We start from the raw sequence: 26,205 nt of genomic DNA, 5'->3' as shown, positions 1-26,205 counted from the left end.
AAAAAACAAAAAACAAAACAAAACAAAAAGCTGATCACAGTTTGCTTAAAACAGCCAGACTTGGACAATATTTGTAACTTTGTTCACAAAAACATACATCACTGAAGCTGCGCTTATAAGAGCCACTTCCAGAGTTCGTGCAAAGGGTCCTACAAAGGCACGCAGGGACACACCGCTTGGAGTCACAGTTTTCGTCACAGAGTCACTAGTCACTACACGTCGAACAAGTCGTGTCTCATCAAGTCACCTCTACAACAGCATTAATTACACAAGGAATATAGGTAGTTTGAATAAAAATATCTTTAACAGCTTGGAGCTATTGAGACAGGAACACTTCCACGCACATGCACAGTTAAACAACTTGAGTGCAACACACAACATTGGCACTAAACGAGATTGAAGGGGGACTTTTTGTGTGTTTTTTTCTCTTTTCTTTTTTTGTTATAGTTACTTCAAGTAACACAGCTTGCTTCATATAAATAAGTTAAAACATCTATTTTTTTTTTTTTCAAGACAAAGCCATTCAGGACAAAGAGATGAACAGAAAGCAGATCTACTTATACAGGCGCTATAATGGCAATAAACAGGCTCATGATTAAAAGATGAATTAGGGAAACAAGAACAGGGCTTCTTCACAGAAGGAACACAAGGGAGTTTCAGAAAGTCACCTTAGTACTGACACTATGCGGGATCCGCTAATACTGCTCAGTACTTTAAACGCTCAGATATTCAGGGGCGGAAGGCCCCTCCTGCTGCGGCCATGCTCATGCTTTTCAGCTTATTATCTTTTTTCCACTTCATTCTCCGGTTTTGGAACCAGATTTTAATTTGTCTCTCGGAGAGGCAAAGAGCATGTGCTATTTCAATCCTTCTTCGGCGGGTCAGGTAGCGGTTGAAGTGGAACTCCTTCTCCAGCTCCAGGGTCTGGTAGCGCGTGTAGGCCGTCCGGGCCCTTTTGCCTTCCGGGCCGCCTATGTTGTCTGCAATAGAAAAGTCAGCGGTTTAGCCACCAACTCCTCACCCCCTGGCTTCCAAAGTCCGCCAGGGGGACAAGCTCGTGTCCTGAGCAGGGAACCCAGGCGAAAGGCTCAACAAGTTCTCCCTACCAGCCCGCACACCCCTCCCGAATTTCCTTCCCTCTTCCTTTCTAGAGAGAAAACAATACGATTTGGACCCTGGGAACAATCCGCCCCTCTGAGGCTGGGGCCGTGTCCGGAGGACTCCGGCTTTCCCTGGCCTCACTCCTGCCCTCTCCGCCCTGCCCCGGGCGCCCCGATCGGGAGGTACAGCCCTCCCAGGCTGCCCACCGTTCAGAAGCCTAGGAAGCACGGCCCTTTCCTGAGCGCCCAAGTGGCCTTCGGGTCACCCTGCCTCAAAGTTCCAGTCCCGCGAGCCGCCTCCAGTGGCCAGCCTGCAGGCTTGGGGCGCCTGCTTTCTTTTTCTTCACTTTCCTTCTCTCTCCCTCCTGCCCCCAAACTTCAGAATCCTGCCGGCTCTCTCCTCGATTTTACCCCCCAAGCCCTTTTTCCGGGGCTCTAATTAGTAACGCTGTTTCCCCAGCGTAACCCTCTTCATAAATCATCCGTCCTGACAAGCCCGATTCACGGCTCCTACTGCCATCCTCTACCTCTCTGTGCCTTGCTCGGCTGGCCTGACCGGGGAGCGCGTTACAAGGCGTTGGGGTTCAGAGGGTTGTTTTTTTTTTGCTTCCTCCCCCTTTCAATGTCTAAACTGGCCCGGCCAGCGCCCGATTCCCCCATTATTTGTGAGCGAAGAGTGTTTGCAAAGAAAAGGAGGAAGGAGGAAGGCAGGAGAAGGAGAATGGCTAGGAGAGACTCCGCAGGGCTGGGAGAAATGATACCAGGAGACAGACTGGGAGAGGGTGGCAGAGAAGAGAGAGGGGATCGAGAGCCGCGTCCCCGTGGTCGCGTGGATTTAGAAAAAGGCTGGCTTTACCATGACTTATGTGCAGCTTGCGCATCCAGGGGTAGATCTGGGGTTGGGCGGGCGGCGCCGGGCTCGGCTCGCTCTGCGCACTCGCCTGCTCGCTGCTGGCAGGGGCGTCCTCCTCGGCTCCGGACGCCGTGCCAACCCCCTCTCTGCTGCTGATGTGGGTGCTGCCGGCGTTGGCCGAGGCGCCGCTGGAGTTGCCCAGGGAGTTTTTCCCGCCGTGGTGGCTGTCGCCGCCGGGCGAGGGGGCCACGGCGGAGCAGGGCAGCGGGTCAGGCGGAGGCGAGTGCGTGGACGTGGCCGGCTGGCTGTACCTGGGTTCGGCGGGCGCCGCGCTGGCGCCGGCCGCGTAGCTGCGGGCGCGCTCTCCGGAGCCAAAGTGGCCGGAACCCGAGCGGCCGACGCTGAGATCCATGCCATTGTAGCCGTAGCCGTACCTGCCGGAGTGCATGCTCGCCGAGTCCCTGAATTGCTCGCTCACGGAACTATGATCTCCATAATTATGCAACTGGTAGTCCGGGCCATTTGGATAGCGACCGCAAAATGAGTTTACAAAATAAGAGCTCATTTGTTTTTTGATATGTGTGCTTGATTTGTGGCTCGCGGTCGTTTGTGCGTCTATAGCACCCTTGCACAATTTATGATGAATTATGGAAATGACTGGGCCATGTACTTGGTTCCCTCCTACGTAGGCACCCAAATATGGGGTACGACTTCGAATCACGTGCTTTTGTTGTCCAGTCGTAAATCCTGCCTGATGACCTCTAGAGGTAAACTCGTGCACTAATGGGGGAGTTGGGTGGAGGCGAGAGGGTTGGCGCGCGCGCCCCGGGCGCGTGCCCGCCGCCCGTTGCCGCCGTTCAGTCGGACTCGAGCGCCACCCGCTGGAGTTAGGGCGCATCGCCCCGCTTCCGACCCGGGGTTGCAAGGGCTGGGGTCGAATTGAGGTTACAGCCCATTATGGCAAAATTATTGCATTTCCCTCGCAGTTCCATTAGGATGTACCAATTGTTAGGCCGTCAGCTGCCGATCGCGCGCCGGGTGAGGATGTAGAGGATTGGGGGGAGGTGGTGACCTGCATTTTATTTGCAACAACTTTATTTCCCCCGTTTTGCAGCGCCTCTTATTTTTGTGTCGAGGTTGGGGTCGGTTCTGCCCGTCCTGCCGCCAGCTCTGAATTTTGAAAATACAGATACCACCTTCGGGGAAGGGGGAAAGCCATTTAGCCAATTGGAGAAATAAATCCTGCCCGCAGCAGCAGCAGCAGCTACAATTACGGCTCTGTTTTTGCTAGCGCATGAGGGACAGTGTCCCTGCCGCTCTTAAATGACAGGCGTCTATTAAAGATAGCTTTTGTGTAGTGTTTTTCCAAAGCAAGGTCAAATTCCATACACTTTTATAACCGTAGTCGATTTTTCTTTCTTGTGAGTATGGTTTTCGTGTCATTAGTTTGCTATTTGATTTGCTTACGTATCCAGCTTGGAAAATCTTCATCACAGGGTCTGGTTCCTCGAGCCAGCCGGGCCCCAAGTTGGAGGGTTCCCATTGAACTCAGCGAGTGGGCCCAGGCTCCTTGCAGCCACAGAGGCTGCTTGGGGTCTGAGGATCCGCGGGCTGGGTTACTGGGGTCTTGCTTAGACCTCCAGGAGTAAAATGAGGGCGATAATGGAAGCATTTCGTGGCAGTGCCTAGGATCTCCGTAGTTATTTTCCAGGGCTCCGAAAGACACAAGTAAATCAGAAATACAGCTGACAGGCAAGTGGAGTCTCCCGGCTGGAGGCCCGGTGTTGCAGGCGCCCCTGGCAACTCTGGAAGCCAGGACTTTGGAGGCTTCCATGGCCCCGGGCCCCTTGTTGGGTCCTGAACGCTGCTGTGGCGGCGACGCGGGCGCTATCGGTGTCAGGGAGCGGGAATCCGGAGCCGGGAGCCTGAGGGAGCCCAGACGGTCCCCGGACTGTACTGTACCACTTGCGCCCAGGTTAGCTCGCCTCGTATGAGGCAGCTTCTCTTCCACTGACGGTTGCGCAAGCGAGGCCGAGAGACTGGGCTCTGTTGGGCCCCCCTTTGTTCCTCAAGCTTCCTGTTCTGGGAGGCGCCCTGGGAGGCCGAGACAACGCCGGGACCCAGCACTTAGACCCCCTCTTTCCACTGGCCAGAGATGATTTGATGGTGCCCTTCGGGACCTCCTGGCGAGGGACCTAGGCAGAGACGCCCAGACGAGAAACCGGGCTCGGCCCAGGGCTCTTTCCTCCCTAGTAGCCTCTTGTCCCGAGGTCGGGGAGCGCAGAGGCACTAGCACAGGAGCTCCGGACGCATTCAGGGCGCACCCTGGAGCTCCGGAGCGGGTTTGGGCAGCCTTGTGGAGCGGGACTGTGTGTGCAGTGCGTCCCGCTCCACCGCTGGTATTGGCTGTGTGTGAGGTTTTGTTTTGTAAGAAATAAATGCACAGACTCTTGCAAAGCTCCGAGCTCCCCTGAAGCTGCAGAAGCCCCCAGATGGGAGCAGGCGGAGAGAAAAGTTGGGGAGCAGGTGAGGGCAAGGGGGCAAAGCCGAAGGAGGTTGCAGCGCTGGCCTGGTCCCTGCCCAGGGGTCTACTGGCCCGCTTTTGCCTCTGAGTCCTCCCCGCTGGGCTGCGTGGAATTGATGAGCTTATTTTCCTTTTTCCACTTCATGCGGCGGTTCTGGAACCAGATCTTGATCTGGCGCTCGGTGAGGCAGAGCGCGTTGGCGATCTCGATGCGGCGGCGCCGCGTCAGGTAGCGGTTGAAGTGGAACTCCTTCTCCAGCTCCAGCGTCTGGTAGCGCGTGTAGGTCTGGCGGCCTCGGCGCCCATGGCTCCCGTACACAGCACCTGCGGGCAGAAATGGCCGGGCGCCGGTAAGCCAGGGTCTGGACAGCCGACCCAGTCAGCCCAGTGCCTCCCACAAGGGGCCTCCTGCCTGGAAACCACCCCGCGTCCACTCCAGCCTCTCCCACTATATCTGGGGCCCAAAGCGGACTGGATGGGAGATTATTTCATACCAAGCGAGATGTTTTCCACCTAAAACGACTTGAGGTTGGATTTTATTGCTTTTGAAAAATCTTCCTCATAGGAAAACCATTACAAGCAAAATAGAATGGGCACTCTTAATTTGGGACACCCAAGTAGTGTTTTTGTGGGGATGCAGGGTGTGTGTGTAGGTGTGTGTGTGTGTCTGGGGGTGGGTGGTGTGGACCCTGTATGTAGTGTACACACTCTGAATTCATAGTGGTCTCTCAGGATGCTATTGTGACCAGCCATGCCAGAACTCAACACATTTTTTGGAAAGTTAAAAATGGTCAGCCCTCTCAAATCTTTACACATTCTCCCAAATTATATGACCCTTCTGAGAAATGCAGAATCCATCAGGGATAAAGTAGATTTTAATGCAAAACATTGTAATTTTAACAATCTTCATTAGGCTCTGTCCTAGGGAATTCCTAGGAGTCTTTGGGATTTCCTGTCAAGTCTTTGGAAACCAGAGTCTAAGAGATGGAGCTATAGATAGTCTAGGATTTCTGGCAATGTAGGATTGTGTGACTGTCTGATCTGGTGCCAAAGATGCCTAAGGGTGGTGGGGGTCCCTCCAATACAGGTGTATGAAGCTCAGGCATGGGCTCAGAAGAAGGCAGAACTTGGCTAAGAGTGAGCAGTTGAGTGGAAGGGGGAGGAGGGGAGGGAGGAGAGAGAGAAAAAATCCTGAGTCTGGGGCTGTGGCCCTCCAAGGCTTTGGGGAGACACTGGAAGAGGCCAAATGGCCACCTCTCTTTGTATGGGTTTCTGAGGGGCTAAAAGGAGAGGGGATTGGGAAGCAAAGGGTATTTATCAGTGATGCGGTGCAGAAGGCCCTCTGGCTTGGGAAGCTGAGCAGGGTACCTGGGATGCATGAACAAGGCAGTCCTCCCCACCAGTCCCCCTCTCTCTTCAGGCTGTCCCTGTCATAGGTCTCACATTTGTGGCAGTGTCCTCATCCTCCCCTAAGGTGTCACCTCACATGGACACTGGGGCCCTGCCCTTCCTTTGCCATTGCCTGATTGCCCCATTGGGAACAGATTTTTTCTTCTCTTTTAAGCAGCTGAAGAAACTTTGCTGGTTCTTTTCTCCTATCTTTCTCTCTATTCCTCTTTCTACTCTATTTCCTTCTTCTTTCTCTTCCTGCCTCCTTTCCCCTCTCCCTCCACTGTCTTGGGACGTGCCTTACCCGCGCAGGAGTTCATCCGCTGCATCCAAGGGTAAACGGGGCTCGTGTACTTCCGGTCGGTGCCTTCGTCATGGAGTGCTTTGCCCTGCCCGCTGCTGCTGTCGGGTTTGTACTGCTGCTCGGGAGGAAAGTGCAGGTAGTCCCCGGGGCCCCTCTGCTTGCCACTGCCCGAGGGCGAGGCGCCACTGAGGTCCTTATCAGAATAGAAACACGAGGCCCCGTACTCGTAGGATGCCCGGTTGCAAGCCAGGACCGAGTTGGACTGTTGGTAGAAACAAGGTGAGGTGTACGTCTTGTCCGGGAGGCTGGACGCCCCATAAGAGGCCGGGAAGGGCCTCAGAGCGTCATAGCCGGCCTGGTAGAGGGGCAGCTGGCCCAAGAAGGAGTCCTGGCCGCTGGGCAGGCTCCCGGGGAAAGTGGGATTCACAAAATAGGAACTCATTTGCGCGCCCCTCTGCAGGACTGTGATTTGTTGTGTATTAGTACATCTGGCTATAACTATTAGTAGTCATCGAACTGGTTTGTTTCTGGATGGCCGAGCGCCAAAAGCGACAGCAGCAAATCGCACCAGCTGACGCGGCAGCGGCCAATGGGAGCGAGCGCCGGAGCCCGCTCCCCGGGGACCGCGGCGACCGAGGCAGCAAAGTTACAAACAGCCCCCAGCCCGCCCGCCCGCCGCCCGCCCGGCAGATTAATGGGCGCTCATAGCCAGCCGGCCCGGCTCTCGGCTCTCTTCCCGAACGCCAGTGGCGGGCACGGCCAGTTCAGGGGCGAAGAGATCAGGCCAGAGTAGGGACACTAGCGCTGGGGCCGCCACAAAGGCCCCACCAGGCTCCCTCCTTCCTCCTCCCCTTTTTGCTTTATTGCATTTTGCAGGTTACCCGCCCCTCCTCCTCTAAACAGGAAACCTGAAGGTCCCGCGCCAGGAGGGGCGGTGACAAAAGTGGCTTTGCTCCCAGCCGACCCGCACTCCAGGCACGGCCCCGAATCGCCCCTCCCCTAGCGCTCCCCTATTCGTGGGTGCGAGTTCTTGAGCTGGAGCCCGGGCTCTCAGAAACCAGGCCTGAACTCCCTGCCCTTCACTCCTGCGCCTTAGGAATCGGTGAACTCCCTTAGTCTCTCCTTCTCCACTCTCACCAGGGACCTGGGCCTCGCAGGCCAGAGCTGAAGGCTCACCTCGAGCTGACCAGGACTCAGCCAAACGCAGGTTCTTCCCACCCATTCTCTTCTCCACATACACATCTTGGTTGAGTCCCAAAGGGCTCAATAACCCTAGCCTGCCTGGTCTCAAAGCAGCCCTTCCAGCCGGTCGTCCCCATCCCACCTTTGAATCCAGAGAATTGAGAGGCCAGAAACCACTCGTTTCCACAAGAAAGAACCGACAGAGCAGCAGCTGGCCGTGAGACTGGGCACCTAAGCCAGCCGAGGTACCTGCTCCCTACCCAGCGCCTGGGGACTCGGCATCCGTGGGGAGAACCGCTCAGAGCTGAGGCAGATAAAAATCCAGGTGTGGAATCTCTCTGTCCTCATTCCAGAGGCACAGGAGGCGCAGGGGCCCTGGCCAAGCTGGGCACAGAAGGCAGCTCTGCGGGGCCCAAGGCCGCGGGGATAATTGATGAGCTCGGTTTCCGGGGCGCCCGACAGCCAGCACTGTCCTAGGGCCGTCCTCTTTACTGCCCTTCCTGGGACCGCGGAGGGCTGCCGCCCTGCAGTGGCTCCAGAACCAGGAATGTTGTCTCACTGGCTCCAGAAATCCTGAATTGCTTTCACTGTTGTCCCAGGCCTGGCTGTCCCCAGACAGGACAGGAAAAGCCTGTCCTGGGCTGCTCACTCTTGCCTGAGAGGTGTGCCTTCGAGATAGTTGACTTTTACAGCACATGGATCAATCTCGTTTTGTAAAATGTAATAGCAGCCCAATGGCATTTTTACAACTGTGGTTGTTGGGCTTGTAAAACCCCTTGAATTAGCTTTAAAAACCTCAATTCCGTGGAGGTTGAAAAAAGACTACGTGATTTGGACGGATTTCTGGAGATTGTTTACAAGATCTGTAAAACTCTGGCCAGAGCAGGCTCTCGGGGTTCAGAACTTAGTGGGGAGGGGGCAACTGGCAGTGTTCCGGTAGGAATCTAGTAATGACTTAGTCTTCCTTGCTTTCGATTCTTTTGGTGAGCTCTCCTCCCCCCAAGGGAAAAAATTGGAAAAGGACTGGCCTAAGGTCGACCTCCACAGAGTCCAAGAGGCACTCCTGGAAGGCGGCTGCTAGCCCTGCAATGGGGGCAACCCTGGAAGCCGGGTGCCTGTTCCCCAGTCAGTCCAGCCTGGAAAGGGTTTCCTGTGCAGATAAAGAAGGGCTTCGAATGAGAGGTTGGAATTGGGTGGATAGAATTGAACATTTCCACATTACTTCAGGGAAATAATTCAATAGGTGAAAATGAAAACTCGAGTCAAAAAATTAAAAGGGACTTTAAAAAATAGCTATTTGAAGAAAATCATGTTTGCGTTATTTTTTCTTAAACAAAATTATCAGACAACAGTGATTTTAAGCAAGTTATTATTTAAGATGAAAACAACTGTTTTGGAGATGTCAATCAATGTTTACATTTACGATTTCCTTTGCATTCCTCCATGTCCCACACAGTGTTGGGGTCGGTGTCAATTTACTATGATTATTGTTTGTCATGCCTTGACCAGGATTCTCGATCTAATCATTGTTCCAACTAACAAGAGAATTTGATTTCTCAGCTAAGAGCCAGAAAACATATTTCTAGCTTCTGTAGGCACTAAGATGGAAAAATATACATTACATTGGAACCTTTACGTGTTAGTCAAGGTTAGTGCATATCATGTTGGCAGCTGACCAATTTATTTTTCCAATCGGGTATGCACATATAGGGGGGTGTGTGTGTGTGTGTGCGTGTGTGTGTGTGTGTGTGGAGAGAGAGAGAGAGAGACATTCCAGCAAGAATAGGAACCCCACACCCTCCAGAGAGCCTCTCCTGAGATGGTGAGAATGGCCACCCCAGGGCTCTCTCTTCTCTGCCAAAGCCACGCAGAAAGCGACTTACCTTTCAGTTTCTCTCCAAGGTGGGGTAGGATGGCGAGCTGGGCCCCACTGTCTGCCCTTGCCCTGGTTGCACATTGAACAGCTCCACCTCCGCCAGCCTGGAGGGTGGCCTGAGATTATGTAGGTGTGGGACCTTGAAGGCCACCTCAGTCCAGCCAGATCGCTAGCCAGGCCACAGCCCACAGCGCACAGGTGCGGCCTCTGCCATTCACAGGCCCTCGCCAGGAACCAAAGCCGGCCTCCTTTGCCATAGCCAATCCTCCTCAGGGCAGCCAGGCCCACAGGCCTCAGGACTACAGGTAGTCTCTCCGATTTCACAGTTCCAAAGCCAGAGCGTTCCCTGAACCAGCGTGTGCCCCCAGGGCGCCTTGGGACCCGCAGCTTGGACAGAAGCAGCCGTGACGTGCCAGGCGGCCTGTGCAACCAGTCTCCATGGTGCTGGAGTGGGCGTAGGGGGAGGACCCGAGTCTATACCGGCGTCCAGCTGCGGTCAGGGGTGGCCGAGGCAGAGAGATTTCCCGGCCAAATAGGCTCAGGGTGATCGCCCCCCAGGTCCCCCTTCGTCCCCCTCTCCCCTGCTTGCTAGAAATCTCTGAGGGGCCCTACAGCAGTCGGCCAGGCTGTAAGAGGCAGGCTGCGGCTGGCGCCGGTCCCGGCGACCGCCACAGCGTGGCAGCAGCGAGCGCCAGCGCGGTCGCAATAAATAATCCGCCCGCGGCAGCCGCAGTCAGGAAGCCAGAGGCCCTAGGATGCAAATACGCCGCTTTACCCGCTCTGAGCGCACCCAGAGCACAGGGGAACGTCCCAAACATCCACAGCCCCTTCCTCTTTATCTAATGCATACCAAGATATTGTCTCAAGATGGGGAAACAACAACCCAAACCAAAAACAAACAAAAAGAACCTCGGGCTCCTTTCTTGTCTCTGTCCGGGGAGTTCCTGGGGCAAATCTGGTCTGATGCACACCTAGGCCGAGCTACAGTTCGAGCCTCCACGCTAAGAAAAGCCACCGCCAGCAGCACCCTCCGCGCTTCCTCCCCGGCAGCTCTACAGTCCTCTCCCTGCTCGCAGAAGGTGAGGAGTGCGGTCACCAGTCCGTTGCGCCAAGGTGGATTGGGGGGGGTCCCCCTACCGCCCAGACTCGATTTGCATCCTTCTTTCCACCTTAGCTGCGGGCCCCTGCCACCCGCGCTAACACCATAACGTCCTCTGCACCGAAACTTCCCACCAAGTAACACCCAATTAACCCCATCCTCTCCTCCAACACAGAATTCCACCCACGCACCTATTCCCTCTCCCAGCACTTCAGACACCTCTCTCATCGAAAAACTGGGCGAAGGGAAGCCGGCAACGAGCGGAGAACTCTGGTCGAATTAGTAAGTTTTTGTCTGTTTTCCCCATTCTATCTTTCTCTCTGAAACCACTTCCCAGGAATAGAAAGTACTGTGATGATGCTAATAAAATGCCAGTGGATTAATGCACTTTGCCCTCACCTCTTCCCACCTTCCCAGGTCGAGAATGGTCTCTTGGAGAATCCAACAAAACCAAATTAGGCCATGAATGGAAATAAAATCCAAACCCAAGGGGCTAGCGGGAACACAGAATGCGGGCCACTTCATTTTGGGCTTCACGGGTTCGCTGGGGAAGAGGAGAGAGAAGACCCAAGGGCTGCTGCCCTGTGCCTGGGCGCTGCGCCACGGAGGGCCGAGGGAAGGCGGGCACTTACTGCCAAGGCGAGCCAAGGAGGGGAGAGAAATGTGTGTGTGTGTGTGTGTGTGTGTGTGTGTGTGTGTGTATCTGTGTGTGTGTGGACGTGTTTGGGTTGTGGTGTGTGATGGGGTGAGTGTGAATGGGTGAGTACGGGTGATGGGGAGTATGCCCCTCTTAAAGCCTCCCTGGGTACCCTCTCCCACCGCTGCCGCTGCCGGCTGTCACCTCACCACCTTTGCTCCTATCTCCTCCCCACATGTCTCACCTTCAGATGGCGGCTCCCAGAAGCTCCTGCCCCTCTGACAGCTGTCGCTTGGGCAGCCCGAGAGACGAATTGTCCTCCTTCCTGGTGCCAGAGGACGCAGGAAATTAGCCAGGTTGTGAGTTGCAAAGCTGCCGCCAAGGCGCCGGGAACTGGGCGCGCCCCACCTCCAGCAGGAGCCACCAGGCCTGGTTTGGCCTGGGCTTTCCCTCGCTCGCCATTGCCGGACAAAGCGCAGCCGAGCCGGGCTGGAAGACAGAGCTCCGAAGCAGGCAGGATGGAGCGGAGCAAAAGAATGCGGCTCTATTCTCGCAAGGGAAATTATAAAAAAGTTCATGTTCACGGTTCCCATCCACATGACCGACAGCGGCCAATGGAAGGGCCGAACAACTCATAAAGTTGTATTGCAAAGTTGTAAATTTTCATAAACAACAACGGATTTATGACCCTTTCCCCATCACTGAGAGGAGGCAGCTCTTACACCGGCGCCATCTTACCACTGAGGCCGCCCCGACTAGGGGCCTCAGGTTTTATAGACCCTTTTGGGCCGGGTTTTATTAAAAGAGCCCTAAGAAGCGGGCCCAACCCAGGCAGGAACCTGGAGACGAGGTCTTACCGGCAGAACACAGGATGCTCTGAGCTGCCACCACAATCCCTCGCCCTTCGCCTCTCGCCTCTTCCCCGCACCCAGACGCCCCTGCCCGTGCCCTGGCAGTACAACCCAGCGGGTGTCTGCGGTACTAGCCCCTACCCGCGCCACCTACTGCAGTGTCGGACTCTGGGGCGCCCTCGCCTCGGCTGCAGGCGGGGTGGGGGCCTTAAAAATCCCATTTCCTAGCCTGGGGCTGGGTTCAGGGCGCCTGCGAAATCCGGAATCAGTCGCTGCGTAAAGCCCCTTTCCAAACCCACTGCGCAGTCTTAGAGGAAAGGGTGGGTTTGAAATTTCCTCGTGGAATTTATGAAGGTTTTTAGGGAGGTTCATAGCATAACCTATCTACCGAAGATTCCGTTTTCAAGGAATCTAGATGTTAGCGCACACACAAAAACCAGATAAACGTCTCTACACGGAGAAAGGCACATACACAATTACGCACTCAGGGACGGGCATACACTCTATTGTGGGTACAGAATGGCATGCAATTATGGACACACAGAAACACATGCACCCAATTATGGACACTAAAATATACGCAATTGTGGAATTAGGAAAAAATACACACACAGATACATACAGAAAAAATAAGCACATACTCATACAAATACACATACAAAATACATACAAAGAGACATGACGCCAATACATGGGCACCCAACACTTGGACCATCACAAGGTCAGCCACCCCACTTTTGCTTCCTCACTGCCTCTTGCCCTCCAGCCATGCTCACCTCCCCTTTCACGTCCCCTCTGGATAAAGCAGTCCACATTTTTCTTTGTCACCAAGCATCTTTATTTTTCTGTTACATAAAACACAGTTAACTGGGCTGGGAAGTGTGCCTTCCCTGAACCCCAGGATGTAGCTGAGGGAGATACAGGACAACACGGGAGATGAAGGGCATTGAGGAAGGCATTGGACCTCCCCACTCACTACAGTTAGCTCAAGACAACACACCATGCTACAAAGTCACCCCAATAACACATTCTTTCCAAGTCAAGACGCTGCCCTACAAATGAACTCCAAGACTATAGAAATGACCCAAAAAATCTTGTTCAAATATACAGTATTTGTTATTATAGGAAACGTCAGGGTGTACATATTTAACACAGCTGAACAGCAAGATAGGGGAGCCAGAGGAAAGGACAGTGAAGATGGGAGCATCTCCACAGTCCTACTAAGCAGAAGCTAACCCAGAGGTCTGCAGCCAGCCCAGGAACATTCCCCTCCAGAAGTGGGGGGTGATGGGCCTGAACTTTGGGTGCCAAGCCAGAGAAGGAGGGATTCTAGGGTGCAGCACTTATAATGCTTTTTGGAATAAATATATTATTTTTCAATTTAAATAGATGCCACTACCCTGGTCCTGGACCTCAGCACATTCTCAGGGCAGCCTCAGGGACCCCAAAGGCTGCCAGCTATAAGCAGCAGGGGTCTTTCCTGGGAGCAGTCGGCACTAGGTAGCAGGCAAGCCAGCCAGCACGAAATAGGTAGTTTTAGGGGAGTAGGTAGTATTGAGATTCACGTTCTTGGGGGTCTGGGAGGGTGGTGCTGGGTGTCTGCCAGTGTTGGGATACATAGGGGCTTCCTGGGAATGGAGGCCCTCTGGGGCTGGATACATAGGTAGTTTGGGGGTGCCTCAAGCGGAGGCCTGTGCTAGGTAGTATTTTGGCCGCGCCAGCGCGGGGCTGGCTAGCCTGGGACTGGGGGTGTCTGTTGGGGTCGTCAGAGACGAGGGAATCCAAGGCGACCTAGTCTCTGTGGCCGCTCAGTCCAGAAAAGTTGGGAGCTGGAGTGGGTGATGGGGAGGGTAGAATGCAGGTTGGGGACTAGGTTTTCTGTTTTTTTGTTTTTTGTTTTTTTTTTACATTTTCTTTTATTTTTTCCATTTTTGTAAATAAAATCAGTGAGTCTCTTAAAGACGCTTTTCCGACTGTCCGGTGCAGCAAGGGCCCCGGCTCGGCCCCTCATTCCTCCTCGTCTTCTTCATCATCGTCCTCCTCGTCGGCCTTGTCCGCGGCAGCGCTGGCGGTGGCAGAGGGCACATTGCCCTCGGGAGCTGCGGCAGCAGCAGGACATTCGTCCTTATGCTCTTTCTTCCACTTCATGCGGCGGTTCTGGAACCAGATCTTGATCTGGCGCTCGGTGAGGCAGAGCGCGTGGGCGATTTCAATGCGGCGGCGCCGCGTCAGGTAGCGGTTGAAGTGGAACTCCTTCTCCAGCTCCAGCGTCTGGTAGCGCGTATAGGTCTGGCGGCCCCGCTTCCTGTCAGGTCCTGAGAACAGACATGCAGACACGTGAACACAGGACAGACAAGCAGATAGGGCACTCGTTAGGCTGCTGTCCCAGAGCCCGCACCTTCCTCCTGGCCTAGTTCCAGGCGGGCATCCCCCTCTGCCCCAGGCCTCGAACAGAGATAGGGGAGGAGGGAGAGTGTTAGGGAAAGACCCGAACTGCAGGGCCAGACGCGCAGGCAGCTCTGTAATGAGCAAAGGCGCAGAAACCCAACTTTACAACGGACCTTTCCAGCCGGCTAAGCGTCCACAATGTCCTGCTTCCCCTGACAAAGGGAAACTGTAAATATAGAGTGTGGGCAAGCGGGAGACGCTGCACTTTTGCCATTCAAAGATGAGCCCGGCTGTTCCCAGGCCTTGCTAAGCAAGTGGGCGACCCTTCCCAACAGCCTGAGCCCTTATCCCCAGGACCTTCCTAGGGCACCCCGACCCTCTGTCTTCATTTCCTCACGCCCATCTTGAAATGGCCCCGGGCACAGGGTCGCATTAGAGGCCATGGAGGGCTTGGCTCTCCCGGCTTTTGAGAAAGAAAAGCCAGGCAGCAAGGAAAAGGAGGTGGAGGGAGGGAGAGAAGAAAGGCAGGGAGGGTGACAGAGAAGGGAGAGAGAATAGCGAACAAACTTAACGTTAAAATTCTAAGGCAAATGGAGTTAAATAAATTTACGAGGATCGAACCCATTAATTGGGCCATAAAAAGTTTTATGAGCCTCATTTACATACAATGCTATGGGCTCCAAGCAATGGCGCCTCCGCTCTAATTAAAACCAGAAAGGCTGCGCCGGGAGTCACGGGGCTGCCGGCTCGCAACTGCCTGGATCCGCTCTCCCAGCCCCGCGCTCCGCGCTACCCAGCGCCGCGCTCCCCGCTCCCGCTCCGCCAGCCCGGCCCGTCTAGCGGCTGCGCCTACCTGAAGACCGCATCCAGGGGTAGATGCGGAAATTGGCCTCGGCCGGACCGTGCAGCGCGCCCTCGTCCGCCTTGTCGCAGGCGCCTTTGGCGAGGTCACTGCAGAGCCCGGGGATGTTTTGGTCGTAGGAGGCGCAGGGCAGGTTGCCGTAGGCGTCGGCGCCCAGGCCGTAGCCCGACGCAAAGGGGCTCTGATAAAGGGGGCTGTTGACATTGTACAAGCCAGGAACGGTAGAGGCGAAGGCGCCGGCGCCCGCCCCGTAACCGCTTCTCTGTGAGTTGGGCGCAAAGGAGCAAGAAGTCGGCTCGGCATTTTGGAACAGAGAAGCCCCCGCCGTATATTTGCTAAAAAGCGCGTTCACATAATACGAAGAACTCATAATTTTGACCTGTGATTTGTTGTCCGGCAGCTTTCAGTGTCGGTTTTACGAGGTAGCTTGATATATGATAACATTACACCCCCAGATTTACACCAAACCCCATTTTCTTTTGGACGGAGCTCGCCGCAGCACGTGACCGCCCACATGACCGCCTCCGCCAATCTCAGCAGCCCTCACAGGTGGTCTCTCTCCGCGGGGCCCGCGGCCGCCTAGAATGGAAGGGGAAGAGGCTCAAATATGCGGCCCACGAATCCGCCCGCGCTCGGTGGGCCTGGCGCGTCCTGCAGAAAAAGACCCGGAGGCTCGGCGGGGGCGCCCAGCTGGCAGCCAACGCGGGCACTGGGGTCTGCGAACGCCGGGCGGCCCCGGCCCCGCGCAGCCCTGGCCCCGCGCAGCCCCTCACTTCTGCTAGTGAGCCCTAGACCAAGCTTGGGGATCCTCCCCGTCCCTCTCCTGTCCGCTTGCCCAGCCCCTGGTAGGGTCTCTGTCCCGGCGCACCAGACTGCCCCGCGGTGGCCTTGTGGACAGGACTCAGCTATGAGCAGATCGACTCTGCCCGTCTTCCCTCACCCAGGGCTGGTGGGCGACAGGCCGGACTTGGACTCGGATCCCGACAGGGAAGGCGCAGCGTCGCTGGCAGCTGCAGCGAGAATGCCACCGCAAAGTGGAACCATGTGGTTCGAATAAAGTCAACGTCTTCCAGCTTCCTTTACTTAATCGGCGGCACACTGTTTATCCGCCCTAAAGGAAGCAGTGAAATATTTATCTATTAATGAGCCTCATTTGCCAACAGATTTATTAAAGTGGGGTTCCCCTCCCTCCTCCCGGACGCTGTAGTGCTGCAGGCAGTGTGCCTTCGCTCCTGGGCACCTGGCTGGCTCCAAGAGACTAATAAATGGCTAAAGATTCCTTTGTCCTTGCCACAACTTCTAGTCCCCCTCAGGCGCACGGGAGCCAGGGCTGTTTTCCCCAGCTTGGAGAAATCTCAGGCCCGCACCCTTCCAGGCACTCCCAACACTGGAAGGCTTCCAGCAGCCTTCGCCTCATCCACCCTTAGGCCTCCACATCGTGGGCCTGGGTGCCTGGGAACAATACATGCTTTAGAGCCGATTTGGAGAAGGGCTTTTGGCGTCTGGGGACTGCAACCCTATGTGGACTTCCATTTCTTTTAAAGACACCAAAAACAAATAAGGGGACCACCCCCCAAAGGCCACCCAGCTGTGGAGGCTTCACCTATCCAAGTACCAGCTCACACAGAGCTGAGCGCACAGTGGTCTCAGTCCCTTCCATCCAGGACTCCAATTCCTACCTTTCCAGGCCTCCGACCCCTGCACCGTGTTGGACCAGCTGAAGCCCCTGCTGCCCACGCCACGGCTCGGTGGAGGATGGTGGGGAGAACGCTTTCCCTAAACGCCTCATAAACTGCCTGGGCCGCCCTGGAAGCCCGGCCACCTTTTACTGCCCAGCTCGATTACATACCATAAACCCGACCTCACAATGGAATTGCCCCGGAAATTCTCCGGTAAATTATAGAGTTTAGTTCCTTGTGTACAAAGCACTTCCCATCACTTTCAGAGGGTCCAGGCCGTACCAATTTACCGCACCCTCTCAGGGGGTCCCGGGAACACAAAAGGTGGAGGGATGGTTCAGATCGGGATGCCAGGGAGCCCCAGTTCCTGCGCAGTGAACCACCGGGGCTTGAGTGGGAAGGCGGGGGCTGCTGGGGCAGGTGGGCCCTGGGCTGTCTCCTGCGGGGACATAGAAGCCCTAGGGGGCGGGGGACGATATCCGGAGATGCCCTTTATGGCGGATCAGATGATACCGTGTCTCTGCTGGAGAATAGAGGGAGTAAGACAGAAAGAAAAAACCTAAATAATCCCAATCGCATCGCCTTCTGGAAGGAAATAAAAACCCAAGAAAGTTAAAGGAAGATGAAGCAAACAAGAAGGCTAGGAGATCAAAGAGGCAGAATTAGACCGCTTTAGACCAATAAATTGTTCCTGGGGTGACACAGAGCAAGACGCAAAGAGAAAAGACCAAGGCCCCCGCCGCCGTCGCCGTCTGTCTAGACTCAAGCGGCTGGAGGGGCCGACAGCACTGGTGTTTGAAGTAGAACCTACCCAGTCCAACAGCCAGAGAGGGGAGCGATTTCGGGGATCGTGGGAAGGAACGCACTTCGCCAAGGGAGGGCTGGGCTCCCTCGCCACCAGCTGATCCCTGCCCCGGTTTTGTCCGGCGCGCGTCCAGAAGTTCTGGCAGGACGCACTGCCCCTCTGCCCCGGCCAGAGAGTATCTGGATACCGCCCGCAAGGCTTCGGCCCTTCTGGAACCAAGTCAGCCAACTGGGCCAAGTTCTACGGACACCGAAACCTCCCTTTCGTTTCCAGGCTTCTCTCTCCCTGCACTCTGTGGTCTGATTTAAAACGAAAAGGACGGATAAAATCAGGCTTTCAATAAGGCTTCTTTAATTGCGTGTTCTCTATTCATTGGTTCTCTACTTATTTGACTGAAAAGACACAAATGTACTAGGTTATGTGAGATAATTTTGACAGAAATACTCGTTCACCCTCGGCCTGAAGCAGGCACATGTAGGTGGGTTTTTCCAATCAGCCGAGCTATCTTTAGATAGACATTTTCCACTGCTCTCCCTGAGCTTCCTTCCTACCTACTGACAGAGTGTGTTCACCCTACTTCTTGTTACCAAATAGTCCAATATTTAAATTAAATTAAGAGGGCAAAGTCAGCTCTAGGCAGCGAATCGCGCCTTCTAGAGATTTGGGTGGTTGGCGAATTGCTTCTCTTAAGGTTTCCACCCGTGCGTCTCTCAGGGACTGCATCTGTTCCCCACCTAGTGAGTGATCCCTGGCCTGGGCGCAAAGACAAACCTATCCCCGAAGGTGCAAATGAGATTGAGTTGGTGCGGGGTCTTCCCTGCGTGAAAGCCTGCTCCGGGGAAGCCACTCCCAGGCTTCCCAGAGGAAAAGCAGCCTCCCAGCCACCAGCCTGCCAAGGGCAGGGGAGGCGCCTTTGAACAGTCCATCCAGGCCTGGGAGACCCTGGCGGCCTGCACCTACCTGAGGCTTCCGTGATCAGTGGACAGACGCGGTCACCACCGATCTGTGACTTCGTTTATTTGTAGTTATACAAATTGAGCTTTCTCTCTGCATCCATAGATCTGCGACTTCACCATTTATTTGTAGTTGCGTAAACAGAGCTATCTACGGCTTGGATACATAGCCACGGTTGACTCCTGGAGAAGCTATAAAACCCTTCTTACAATTAGATGTTGGGAAACTATATACGGAAATATAATGAAGGCGTGTGTCTGTAATATCGACGTATATATATACATATATGTGAGACAAGAGAGAGACAAAGAGAAAGAAGAGAGAGAGAGAGAGAGATAGAGAGTGTGTGTATATGTGTGTGTGTGTGTGTGTGTGTGTGTGTGTGTGTGTGTGTAAGGAGAGAGAGAGAAGAAACACCCCGGAGAGACTTAAGCCAAAATCCAGTCCCCAGTTTTACAGCATGTACAGCACGGAGATGCGGGTCGTAAACATTTTGTGGGTTTGGCGGAGACTATTACGACCCAAATAAATGCACTGTGCCGCGTGTTCAAAGGCCTCCGGGGCGCTTCGAAAGGTTCTCTGTTTGCTTTTGCATTTTCCCTCTGGAACCATTCGACATCCGTGGCTGATGCTCGCACCCGAGGAACCCGCAGCGTGTTCCCTGCCTGCGGTCCAGGAGAGGCTGGGCCTGGATTGGGGTCCCCTCCCTTCTGGCCCCCTGAGCAGGAGACGCAAGAGCAGCCTCGGTTCCTCTACAGCGGAGGACGTGCCGCAGCCAGAGACAGCACGGGCGGCTTCCATGCCGTGAGCGACACTTTTGGTGCTACGGTATGATCGTTATATTAAACATCAAATTAAAAAAATAAAGCAGTTCCTGGTCTGTCTCCCGGGATTCTCCTTCCCAGCCAACTCGGCTCGGCCCCTGGACCTAAGTGGACAGATACCGAGATTGCCGTTACGCCCAATTTTCACCGCCCAATTTTACGGCCTCGATTCAAGCCGGCCGAGTCCCCGGGGTCCTGGCTCTGTCTTGGGTTCTGGCTCGCTGGGTCCTGACCCTGGTCGCAGGGTTCGGGGGCGTTGGGGGCGGCCGCGGGACCCGTGGTCACGGAGTGAGCCCTCGTCACGCCCTGTGCACACACTCTGGGGCGGTCGTCAGGTCTGGGGGCTGCAGGCGTTTCTCCAGTGTCCGTCAGTCAGCCGGGGCTCCCCGGCGCCTGGCTGTGTCAGGCCTGTCCCGGCTGAGGACGGTGACCCTGGAGCCGCGCCCGCGCCTGGAGCTGCAGCCTCGCGGCCGCCTGGACAGCTGCAGCCGGGCAGCCTTGGGCCCTCGGGATGCGCTCTGGGAGGCGTGAGCGGGGAGGGTCGGGCAAGCTCCCTCCGAGTCCTTGTTTCCCAGCAAGCCTTCTAGCCAGGAGTGAGCAGCACTGAAAATATAGGGCGGCTGTTCACTAAAATCTGGGGCTCCCATTCCAGAAAGGCTCGTGTCAAGTCGACATCTTAGGAACTTCCCCAGGGTCGCGGAGGCGGGAGATGGCGGCTCGGAAGCCTCTTGCGTGGAGTCACACTGCCATCTGCTGGCCGCCTTTCGGTACTGCATCCCCAGCTGCCTCGCCGTGCCGGAGCTTTGGGAGCCGCGGGCGAGCCCACAGCACCCCACTCGGAAAGGAGGGGCGCGGGCCTAGTCCCCGGGAAGTCTGCATGGAGCCCGAAATCTACTGCAGAGGAGGCAATGCCAATAAAAGAGCTGTTTCCGCAGCCGCTTTATCGGCGGCAGACAGAACAAATGAACAAATGAAAGGGCTTTGGTGGAATAGCCTAATTGGGGCTGGACAGTTGTAAACTCGTTAAGGACCGAATTCCAGACAGTTCGCAGACCCGGCCTTTATGGCACACTCTTACTGCCTATTCTTTGAAGTTCCTTCTGTCTGCAACAACAGAGGGCGTCCCAACCTGGCGGAGGGGTGGGGGTGGGGGTTAGGGGCTGCCGCATCCACCCGCGCCCTGGTTCCCCTTTTAAGCTTAGAACACAGCCAACTTTGCTGCAGTCGTGGCGTGGGGGAGGGGGAAGGAAGAGAGAAGCAAAGCGTGGTAGGGGAAGCGAGGCCGAACCCTCCGGCCACATCTGGAAAGCGCTCAGGCCTCCTAAGTTGTGGCCGTTACCCCCGCAGCCCTTTACACCCCATAAACAGTAACAGCCCTCATTTTCTTTTATGGCGCTTTGGGGCTCTTCAGTTGCCTCAGCCAGCCCTGCCTCTGTTAGGACTTGTGCTCGGGAGGGGCTTGCAGTGCAGGACCCAGATTCTCCTGGGCCAGGCTGGCAGGACGCTGCGGGTGGTGCGCGGTGCAAGGATGCTGGGCTTCGTTCCCTTGCAAGCCCCCAAAATGTTTGCCTGCATGGCCGCGTTGGTCGGGTGGGGCTCCTATTTCCCTCTGCAGAGCCGGCTTAGAAGGCGGCCCCCAACTCTTTATCCTGCCATCCTCTCACCCTTTTCCCCACCAAGCTAAGGAAGGCCCAAGTTTGTGAATTCTCCTGGGGGCACCAAGGTGGAATAGTGGTCTTTCCACCGCTGCTGGCTAGCCCAGCGCAACCCAGCTTCTCAGGGGCTACTCCGCCATCCGGCACATAGACACAAGGCCGGGAGCCTGGCTCCGCCGCCGGGTTTCCCAGCCTTTCTCGCCGCCAGGCAGCTGGCCTGGTTGGGAGAGCTTAGTTCCGCGGACTGGTTGTGGCAGGTCCCGCTCCAGAAAGCAAAACAGAGGCAAAATTGGGGCTTTCTCCCTACCCGAGCCCGCCCCTACCCAGAGACTCTACACAGGCTCCCCTGACCCAGAGAAGAAGGTACAAAGAGCAGACTGGCAGAAAATAGAAAAGAATCAATATATTTTATTTGGCAAAAAGTTAAATATCATCTCAACACAACAATTTGGTCAGTAGGCCTTGAGGTAACTATTGCAAAATATACAGTGTAGGTTCAGTCCGGTGAAAACCCCAGATTCATCAAGGATACAAATCTACAGTAGCCCAATGGCGGTTTCATAGTGTATAATTTATTATCAATAAAATTAACTTCGTTACAATCAGCATTCATTTTCTCCGATTAAAATTAAGCAAAAACCCTAGGTAGTAACCTTCTGCACATATGTATAGCTCCGAATTTTGTCACTGTTCATCTGGTGCAAAAACAATATTCAGGCTTGTCTGATTATGCATATTTCCTTTAATCATATAGATTATATATACAATGGACAAGACAGGACTATAGATCATGGAGAGACTAAAATGCTCGCATTTCTAATGTGAAGAAAACGATGAATCTATGTATCCCCGAGAACACTTAAAAATTTTTTTTATTTCACTGGGAAATTCTTACAGCTAGTTTACAATCATAGGTTAACAGCCTAGTTATACAGAAGACATATTCTACTACAGAGCTATACCCTATGCAACTGTTTTTCCCCCTCATAAACAACCTGAGTTCAAATTGAATTCTAGCTTCCACAATCACAACGGGTGCATCACCCAGTACACTGAAGTTTGAGTCACAAAACATAATTACCACAATAAAACACAGTGTTCAAGTATCTTGGCAGAGCAATCTGCCGAACAAACAGCAAATTAAATTAACTACACAGACTAAAAACTATACAGCCCACCATCAACAGTTGTGCATTATAAAAAGGTAGTTTCTTTCCTTTTGTTTTAAGTCAGGAACAGGTAGATTTTTAAAAAATATGTACAACCTAGCACACATAGCTATCAGCACGAATTCCCCCCCCCCCCCCCCTTTTTTTTTTTTTTTTTTTTTTGTCTCACAGAAAATGGAAAGCTTACAATACCTCCTCCATCAAAGCGGCAGGCCTAGGAGCCGGCCTGAGCAGGGTTTGCCTGGGGGGGAGATGTTGCCTGAGGTTTAGAGCCGCTTTGTGCGGGACGGTGGAGGCTAGGATGGGGGTGAGAGAAGGGAGAAGGCGGAAGGGGGACGGGCAGTTCTTTCTCTTTCTCTCTAGCTCATTCTTTTTTCTAAATAAACCCAAACGACATCACTCATCACTCGTCTTTTGCTCGGTCTTTGTTGATTTTCTTCATTTTCATCCTGCGGTTCTGGAACCAGATCTTGACCTGCCTCTCGGTGAGATTGAGCAGCCGGGCCACCTCGTACCTGCGGTCCCTGGTGAGGTACATGTTGAACAGAAACTCTTTCTCCAGTTCCAGGGTCTGGTGTTTTGTATAAGGGCAGCGCTTTTTCCGAGTGGAGCGTGCATGAAGCCAGTTGGCCGCTGGGTTATCTGTGGGGAAGAGAGACACTGGGTTTAGTAGGAGGAGAGGCACACCCTGCTGGGGGCAAAGGAGCCTCCTGGGTGGGGTCTCTGGCCTAAGTGCAGAATTCCGCTGAATTCGTTAGGAAAGGCAGTCAGGCCTTGGACACAACGGAACCCTGACAGGCGCACAGACGGTCACTTACAATTGCACGCAGTAAAACTTCGGCGCCCCCTCCCCTCCAAGACCCTTTTTCTTACTCCGTCCTCCTGTTCCCCCCTCTCCTTCCTCCCACTCTCCCAACGCTGTATAGAATGAAATTTGTAAATAGATTTCCTTCTTGCCAAGCAGAGGGAAAGCATGCTGCCTAGGGCCTTTTGAGAATGGAATTCCTCTCTCCTGCTCACTGGCTTGTCTTCCCTTCCCCACCTTTCCCTCTACACGCCTCACTCCTTATTTGACCTTCCTGGAAGGCCTTGGGAGCTGGGCAAGCCGGCTAGGCTCCCCAAGGCAGTTGATCACGTCTCTGGCTTATTTGAATAATCTGGCATGGGGACCTTTGTGGCCCCGGTCGCCCGCAGCCTCATCTTAGCAGGATTTACGCCGCCACTGGCCGAAGGCAAGAAGTGGAGGGAATCCGCCGTCTTCCCCAGCGTCTTCCCCGGCTCCGGCTGCCCTGCTGCCGCCGCTCGCAAATAATCTAGTCGCACAAAAGGCTCTCTCGGCTGCACTGCTTTCGAAGAATGGCCCAAAGTATCTCGCTCCTGGGCCCGCGCAGCCAAGGAGAGGGGCGGCCAGTCTTGGCTCAGCCCGAAGTGCAGTGCCCACCCCGCTCCCTGTCGCTGCAGCAGCCGCCTACTCTCCCGCAGCCCTGCGAGCGGCTCCTCACTGCTCTCCGGACTTGGGACCTTATCCGAGGCGTCCCAAACACCAATTTCTGGCTCCCGGCCCCAACTAAGGAGGTTCCCAGCGATGACGAAGGCAGGCTTGAGAGAAAGCTGGCGGGCCAGCAGATCCGGGAGGCCGGCGTGGAGGCGGCGGCGGCGGCGGATTTGAAGGGACGAGACACTTACTGGGATCGATGGGGGGCTTGTCTCCGCTGCTCTCATTCTCAGCATTGTTTTCGGAGAAGGCGCCTTCGCTGGGGTGTTTTTCTCTATCAACTGGAGGAGAACCACAAGCATAGTCAGTCAGGGACAAAGTGTGAGTGTCAAGCGTGGGACAGTCACCCCTTCTGGCCGACAGCGGTTCAGGTTTAATGCCATAAGGCCGGCTGGAGGGCAAGCCCGCGAAGGAGAGCGCACCGGGCGTGGGCTCCAGCCAGGAGCGCATGTACCTGCCGTCCGGCGCCGCCGCCACGGGCGCCTGGGGGTGCACGTAGGGGTGGTGGTGGTGGTGGTGGTGGTACACCGCAGCGGGTACAGTGTTGGTGCCCGCCGCGTGCACCGGGTTCCACGAGGCGCTGAACACCGCCGCCTTGGACTGGAAGCTGCACGGGCTGAAGTCAGGGTGCTCGGCCAGCGTCGCCGCCTGCCGGGGGGGCTGGCCCAGAGTCCCCGGCGCATAGCGGCCAGCGCTCAGCTCGTCAGCAGAGTCGGCGCCCAGCAGGAACGAGTCCACGTAGTAGTTGCCCAGGGCCCCAGTGGTGGCCATCGCCGTGCCCAGCGCCTGGCCGGCCCGGCCCGACCCACGGAAATTATGAAACTGCAGATTTCATGTAACAACTTGGTGGCACCAGGGGGGGAAGTACAGTCACCTAATAAGTTGGCGGCGCCCGCGCCCCCATTGGCCGCGCGTGTCACGTGCCCGCCCGGCAGAACAATAACGCGTAAATCACTCCGCACGCTATTAATGGCCCGGTGTTTTGCAGTCATAATTTTTATAGCAAAAGCCATATGTTTTTATGCAAAGGGATCGTGCCGCTCTACGATCGGGTTTGTTTTAATTGTGGCCAACGAAGATTAAAAGATCAAATGGCCTTGCCTCTGTATTCTCCCCTGCCCCCCCACCCCATGCACACACTTCTTTAGCGGACTATTTTATATCACAATTAATCACGCCATCAGGAAGGCGCGGGTCCCGCGTGCTATTGCGGCCAGCGGAGCCCCTCACATAAAATTAGACAATAATTGAAGCCATAAAAAACCAGCCAAATCGCATTCTCGCTCTACTGTATTTAAATCTATATTTATGATATTTCATAAGGAGTTATTGTTTCAGAAGCCACACAGGCTGGCGGGAAGTCGGGAACGACCAACAGATTCTTTTGCCTCGCCGTGGCTCCGAGCTGTAAAAATTTACGAGGACTTGGAAAGGTTAAATTAGACTGTTGTGTTTGGTTGGCGAGCTCCCTGTAAATAATCCCTGCGGTGTCCGGGAGAGGTGAGTTTAGCCTGGCCTCAAAAAGTCAAATTCAACGCAGTATCTGTCCCAAATGGAACCGCCGCCTGCCCTGCCAGGGCACTCCAGGCAGGAACCGGCATCCAGGGAGCACCGCCGGTGTAGCTCCCCACCGGCTACCCGCCTGGAGCGACGCTCGCCTGGGCAGCCCTTAAATTCGCCTTTGCTCCTCCTGTGAGGACCCCACTGAGGAGCTGGCCGGAGGATAGCGGCAAGAGGCCCCAAGGCGAAGGGTTTGAGAGGCTGGTTTGTTGTGGGGCGCGCTCGGCCGGGGTTCTCAACTCCGAGCACACGCGCTCCCAGCCCGCCCTTTTTATCAGCTGGGAATCAGAATTCCCAGGGGCAGAAGGCTGGCCACCCAGCCCTGTTTTCCACCTAGAGGCCCTAACCGTGAGGGCTGCAAGCCTGGTCGCGCTCCCTGAACCCCAGCTGGGAAAAAAAAAAAAAAAAAAAGACAAAACAACAACAACAACAAAAACTCAGCAAGTGACATCAATGGAAGGCCAGTTCGGCTTCAGAAAAGGCAGCCCCGCCTAAGAGAGGTGGCTGGGAAGCCGCACAGTTGTGGCCTGTCGGCGGCCCTGTGAGCCTTTCAGGGCTCCTTCCTGCCTCCCTTTCTGGCCACTACTCCTGGCCTCGCCTTGGTTACCTACGGGACCTGGCGACTCGGTGGAGAGGTACAAGATCCAAAGAGGGGTAGCCACAGCTCAAGGCCAGGGCTGGAAATTAGAGCGAGGAAGGGCACAAGGGCATAGACTCTAGTCCCATTCCTCGGCCTGGCCACATTGGGGAAGTTTATTTCTCACCCGTTAGGGGTAAATTAAAAGGTAGTAGCCACTCCGTTAATTGGAAGGATCCCCCCCAACTCCTAACAGAAAGCAGCGACTCCTAGAAAAGGAGTAATCAAATTCACGTGTGGATCCTGTGCTGCAACAGTGTGTTTCTCATTAGCCCACTTCCCTGGCGGTGAGGTTGGCGGCCTCCGGCTCTTCCATCTCTCTCTCTCTCTCTCTCTCTCTCTCTCTCTCTCTCTCTCTCTCT

At 55.0% G+C, this 26,205-nt stretch overlaps 5 protein-coding genes and 1 long non-coding RNA gene across 9 annotated transcripts in view; 1 reads left to right on the top strand and 5 right to left on the bottom strand.

Moving 5' to 3' along the window:
* HOXA3 (homeobox A3) overlaps nucleotides 1-11,297 on the bottom strand; it is a 45,313-nt gene extending 34,016 nt beyond the window's left edge. For all 4 annotated transcript variants that reach the window (XM_032286923.1, XM_032286925.1, XM_032286924.1 and 1 more), the window contains exon 1: nucleotides 11,209-11,297. The gene's annotated coding sequence lies outside the window, so the exon portion shown is untranslated. The remainder of the gene's footprint in view (nucleotides 1-11,208) is intronic.
* On the bottom strand, nucleotides 419-4,504 carry HOXA5 (homeobox A5). The gene is made up of 2 exons (XM_032286930.1): nucleotides 1,957-4,504; nucleotides 419-980 (listed from the first exon to the last, which is right to left on the bottom strand). Exons 1-2 carry the CDS (start codon nucleotides 2,849-2,851, stop codon nucleotides 730-732), a joined length of 1,146 nt encoding a protein of 381 aa, XP_032142821.1. The 5' UTR covers nucleotides 2,852-4,504; the 3' UTR covers nucleotides 419-729.
* On the bottom strand, nucleotides 3,028-9,222 carry HOXA6 (homeobox A6). Its single transcript, XM_032286932.1, has 2 exons — nucleotides 6,171-9,222; nucleotides 3,028-4,801 (listed from the first exon to the last, which is right to left on the bottom strand). Exons 1-2 carry the CDS (start codon nucleotides 6,610-6,612, stop codon nucleotides 4,542-4,544), a joined length of 702 nt encoding a protein of 233 aa, XP_032142823.1. The 5' UTR covers nucleotides 6,613-9,222; the 3' UTR covers nucleotides 3,028-4,541.
* On the top strand, nucleotides 9,324-14,831 carry LOC116557438. Its single transcript, XR_004271517.1, has 2 exons — nucleotides 9,324-10,609; nucleotides 11,215-14,831. It is a non-coding gene; the product is annotated as an uncharacterized LOC116557438 (long non-coding RNA).
* HOXA7 (homeobox A7) lies at nucleotides 12,636-15,816 on the bottom strand. The gene is made up of 2 exons (XM_032286933.1): nucleotides 15,057-15,816; nucleotides 12,636-14,130 (listed from the first exon to the last, which is right to left on the bottom strand). The coding sequence occupies exons 1-2, from the start codon at nucleotides 15,433-15,435 to the stop codon at nucleotides 13,823-13,825; spliced, it is 687 nt and encodes a 228-aa protein (XP_032142824.1). The 5' UTR covers nucleotides 15,436-15,816; the 3' UTR covers nucleotides 12,636-13,822.
* A 5,554-nt stretch (nucleotides 15,817-21,370) lies between these two features.
* Nucleotides 21,371-25,610, bottom strand: HOXA9 (homeobox A9). Its single transcript, XM_032286922.1, has 2 exons — nucleotides 23,838-25,610; nucleotides 21,371-22,793 (listed from the first exon to the last, which is right to left on the bottom strand). The coding sequence occupies exons 1-2, from the start codon at nucleotides 24,415-24,417 to the stop codon at nucleotides 22,555-22,557; spliced, it is 819 nt and encodes a 272-aa protein (XP_032142813.1). The 5' UTR covers nucleotides 24,418-25,610; the 3' UTR covers nucleotides 21,371-22,554.
* Nucleotides 25,611-26,205: the final 595 nt, after the last annotated feature.

The sequence above is a fragment of the Sapajus apella genome, unplaced genomic scaffold (assembly GCF_009761245.1).
Source record: "Sapajus apella isolate SASKATOON/1434 unplaced genomic scaffold, GSC_monkey_1.0 scaffold19, whole genome shotgun sequence".
Taxonomy (NCBI): Eukaryota; Metazoa; Chordata; class Mammalia; order Primates; family Cebidae; genus Sapajus; species Sapajus apella.
The sequence above is the reverse complement of the archived record's forward strand: the minus strand, read 5'-3'. Positions and strand labels throughout refer to the sequence as shown.

Bases quoted from the DNA above. Each gene is read 5' to 3' on its own strand.
- HOXA5 (XM_032286930.1), bottom strand. From the start codon at position 2,851: ATGCGCCCTAACTCCAGCGGGTGGCGCTCGAGTCCGACTGAACGGCGG. The intron at 981-1,956 runs GTAAAGCCAGCC...TTTCTATTGCAG, and splicing joins CAAGCTGCACATAAGTCATG to ACAACATAGGCGGCCCGGAA.
- HOXA6 (XM_032286932.1), bottom strand. From the start codon at position 6,612: ATGAGTTCCTATTTTGTGAATCCCACTTTCCCCGGGAGCCTGCCCAGC. The intron at 4,802-6,170 runs GTAAGGCACGTC...TTCTGCCCGCAG, and splicing joins GCGGATGAACTCCTGCGCGG to GTGCTGTGTACGGGAGCCAT.
- HOXA7 (XM_032286933.1), bottom strand. From the start codon at position 15,435: ATGAGTTCTTCGTATTATGTGAACGCGCTTTTTAGCAAATATACGGCG. The intron at 14,131-15,056 runs GTAGGCGCAGCC...GTCTGTTCTCAG, and splicing joins CCCCTGGATGCGGTCTTCAG to GACCTGACAGGAAGCGGGGC.
- HOXA9 (XM_032286922.1), bottom strand. From the start codon at position 24,417: ATGGCCACCACTGGGGCCCTGGGCAACTACTACGTGGACTCGTTCCTG. The intron at 22,794-23,837 runs GTAAGTGTCTCG...TCTTCCCCACAG, and splicing joins CAAGCCCCCCATCGATCCCA to ATAACCCAGCGGCCAACTGG.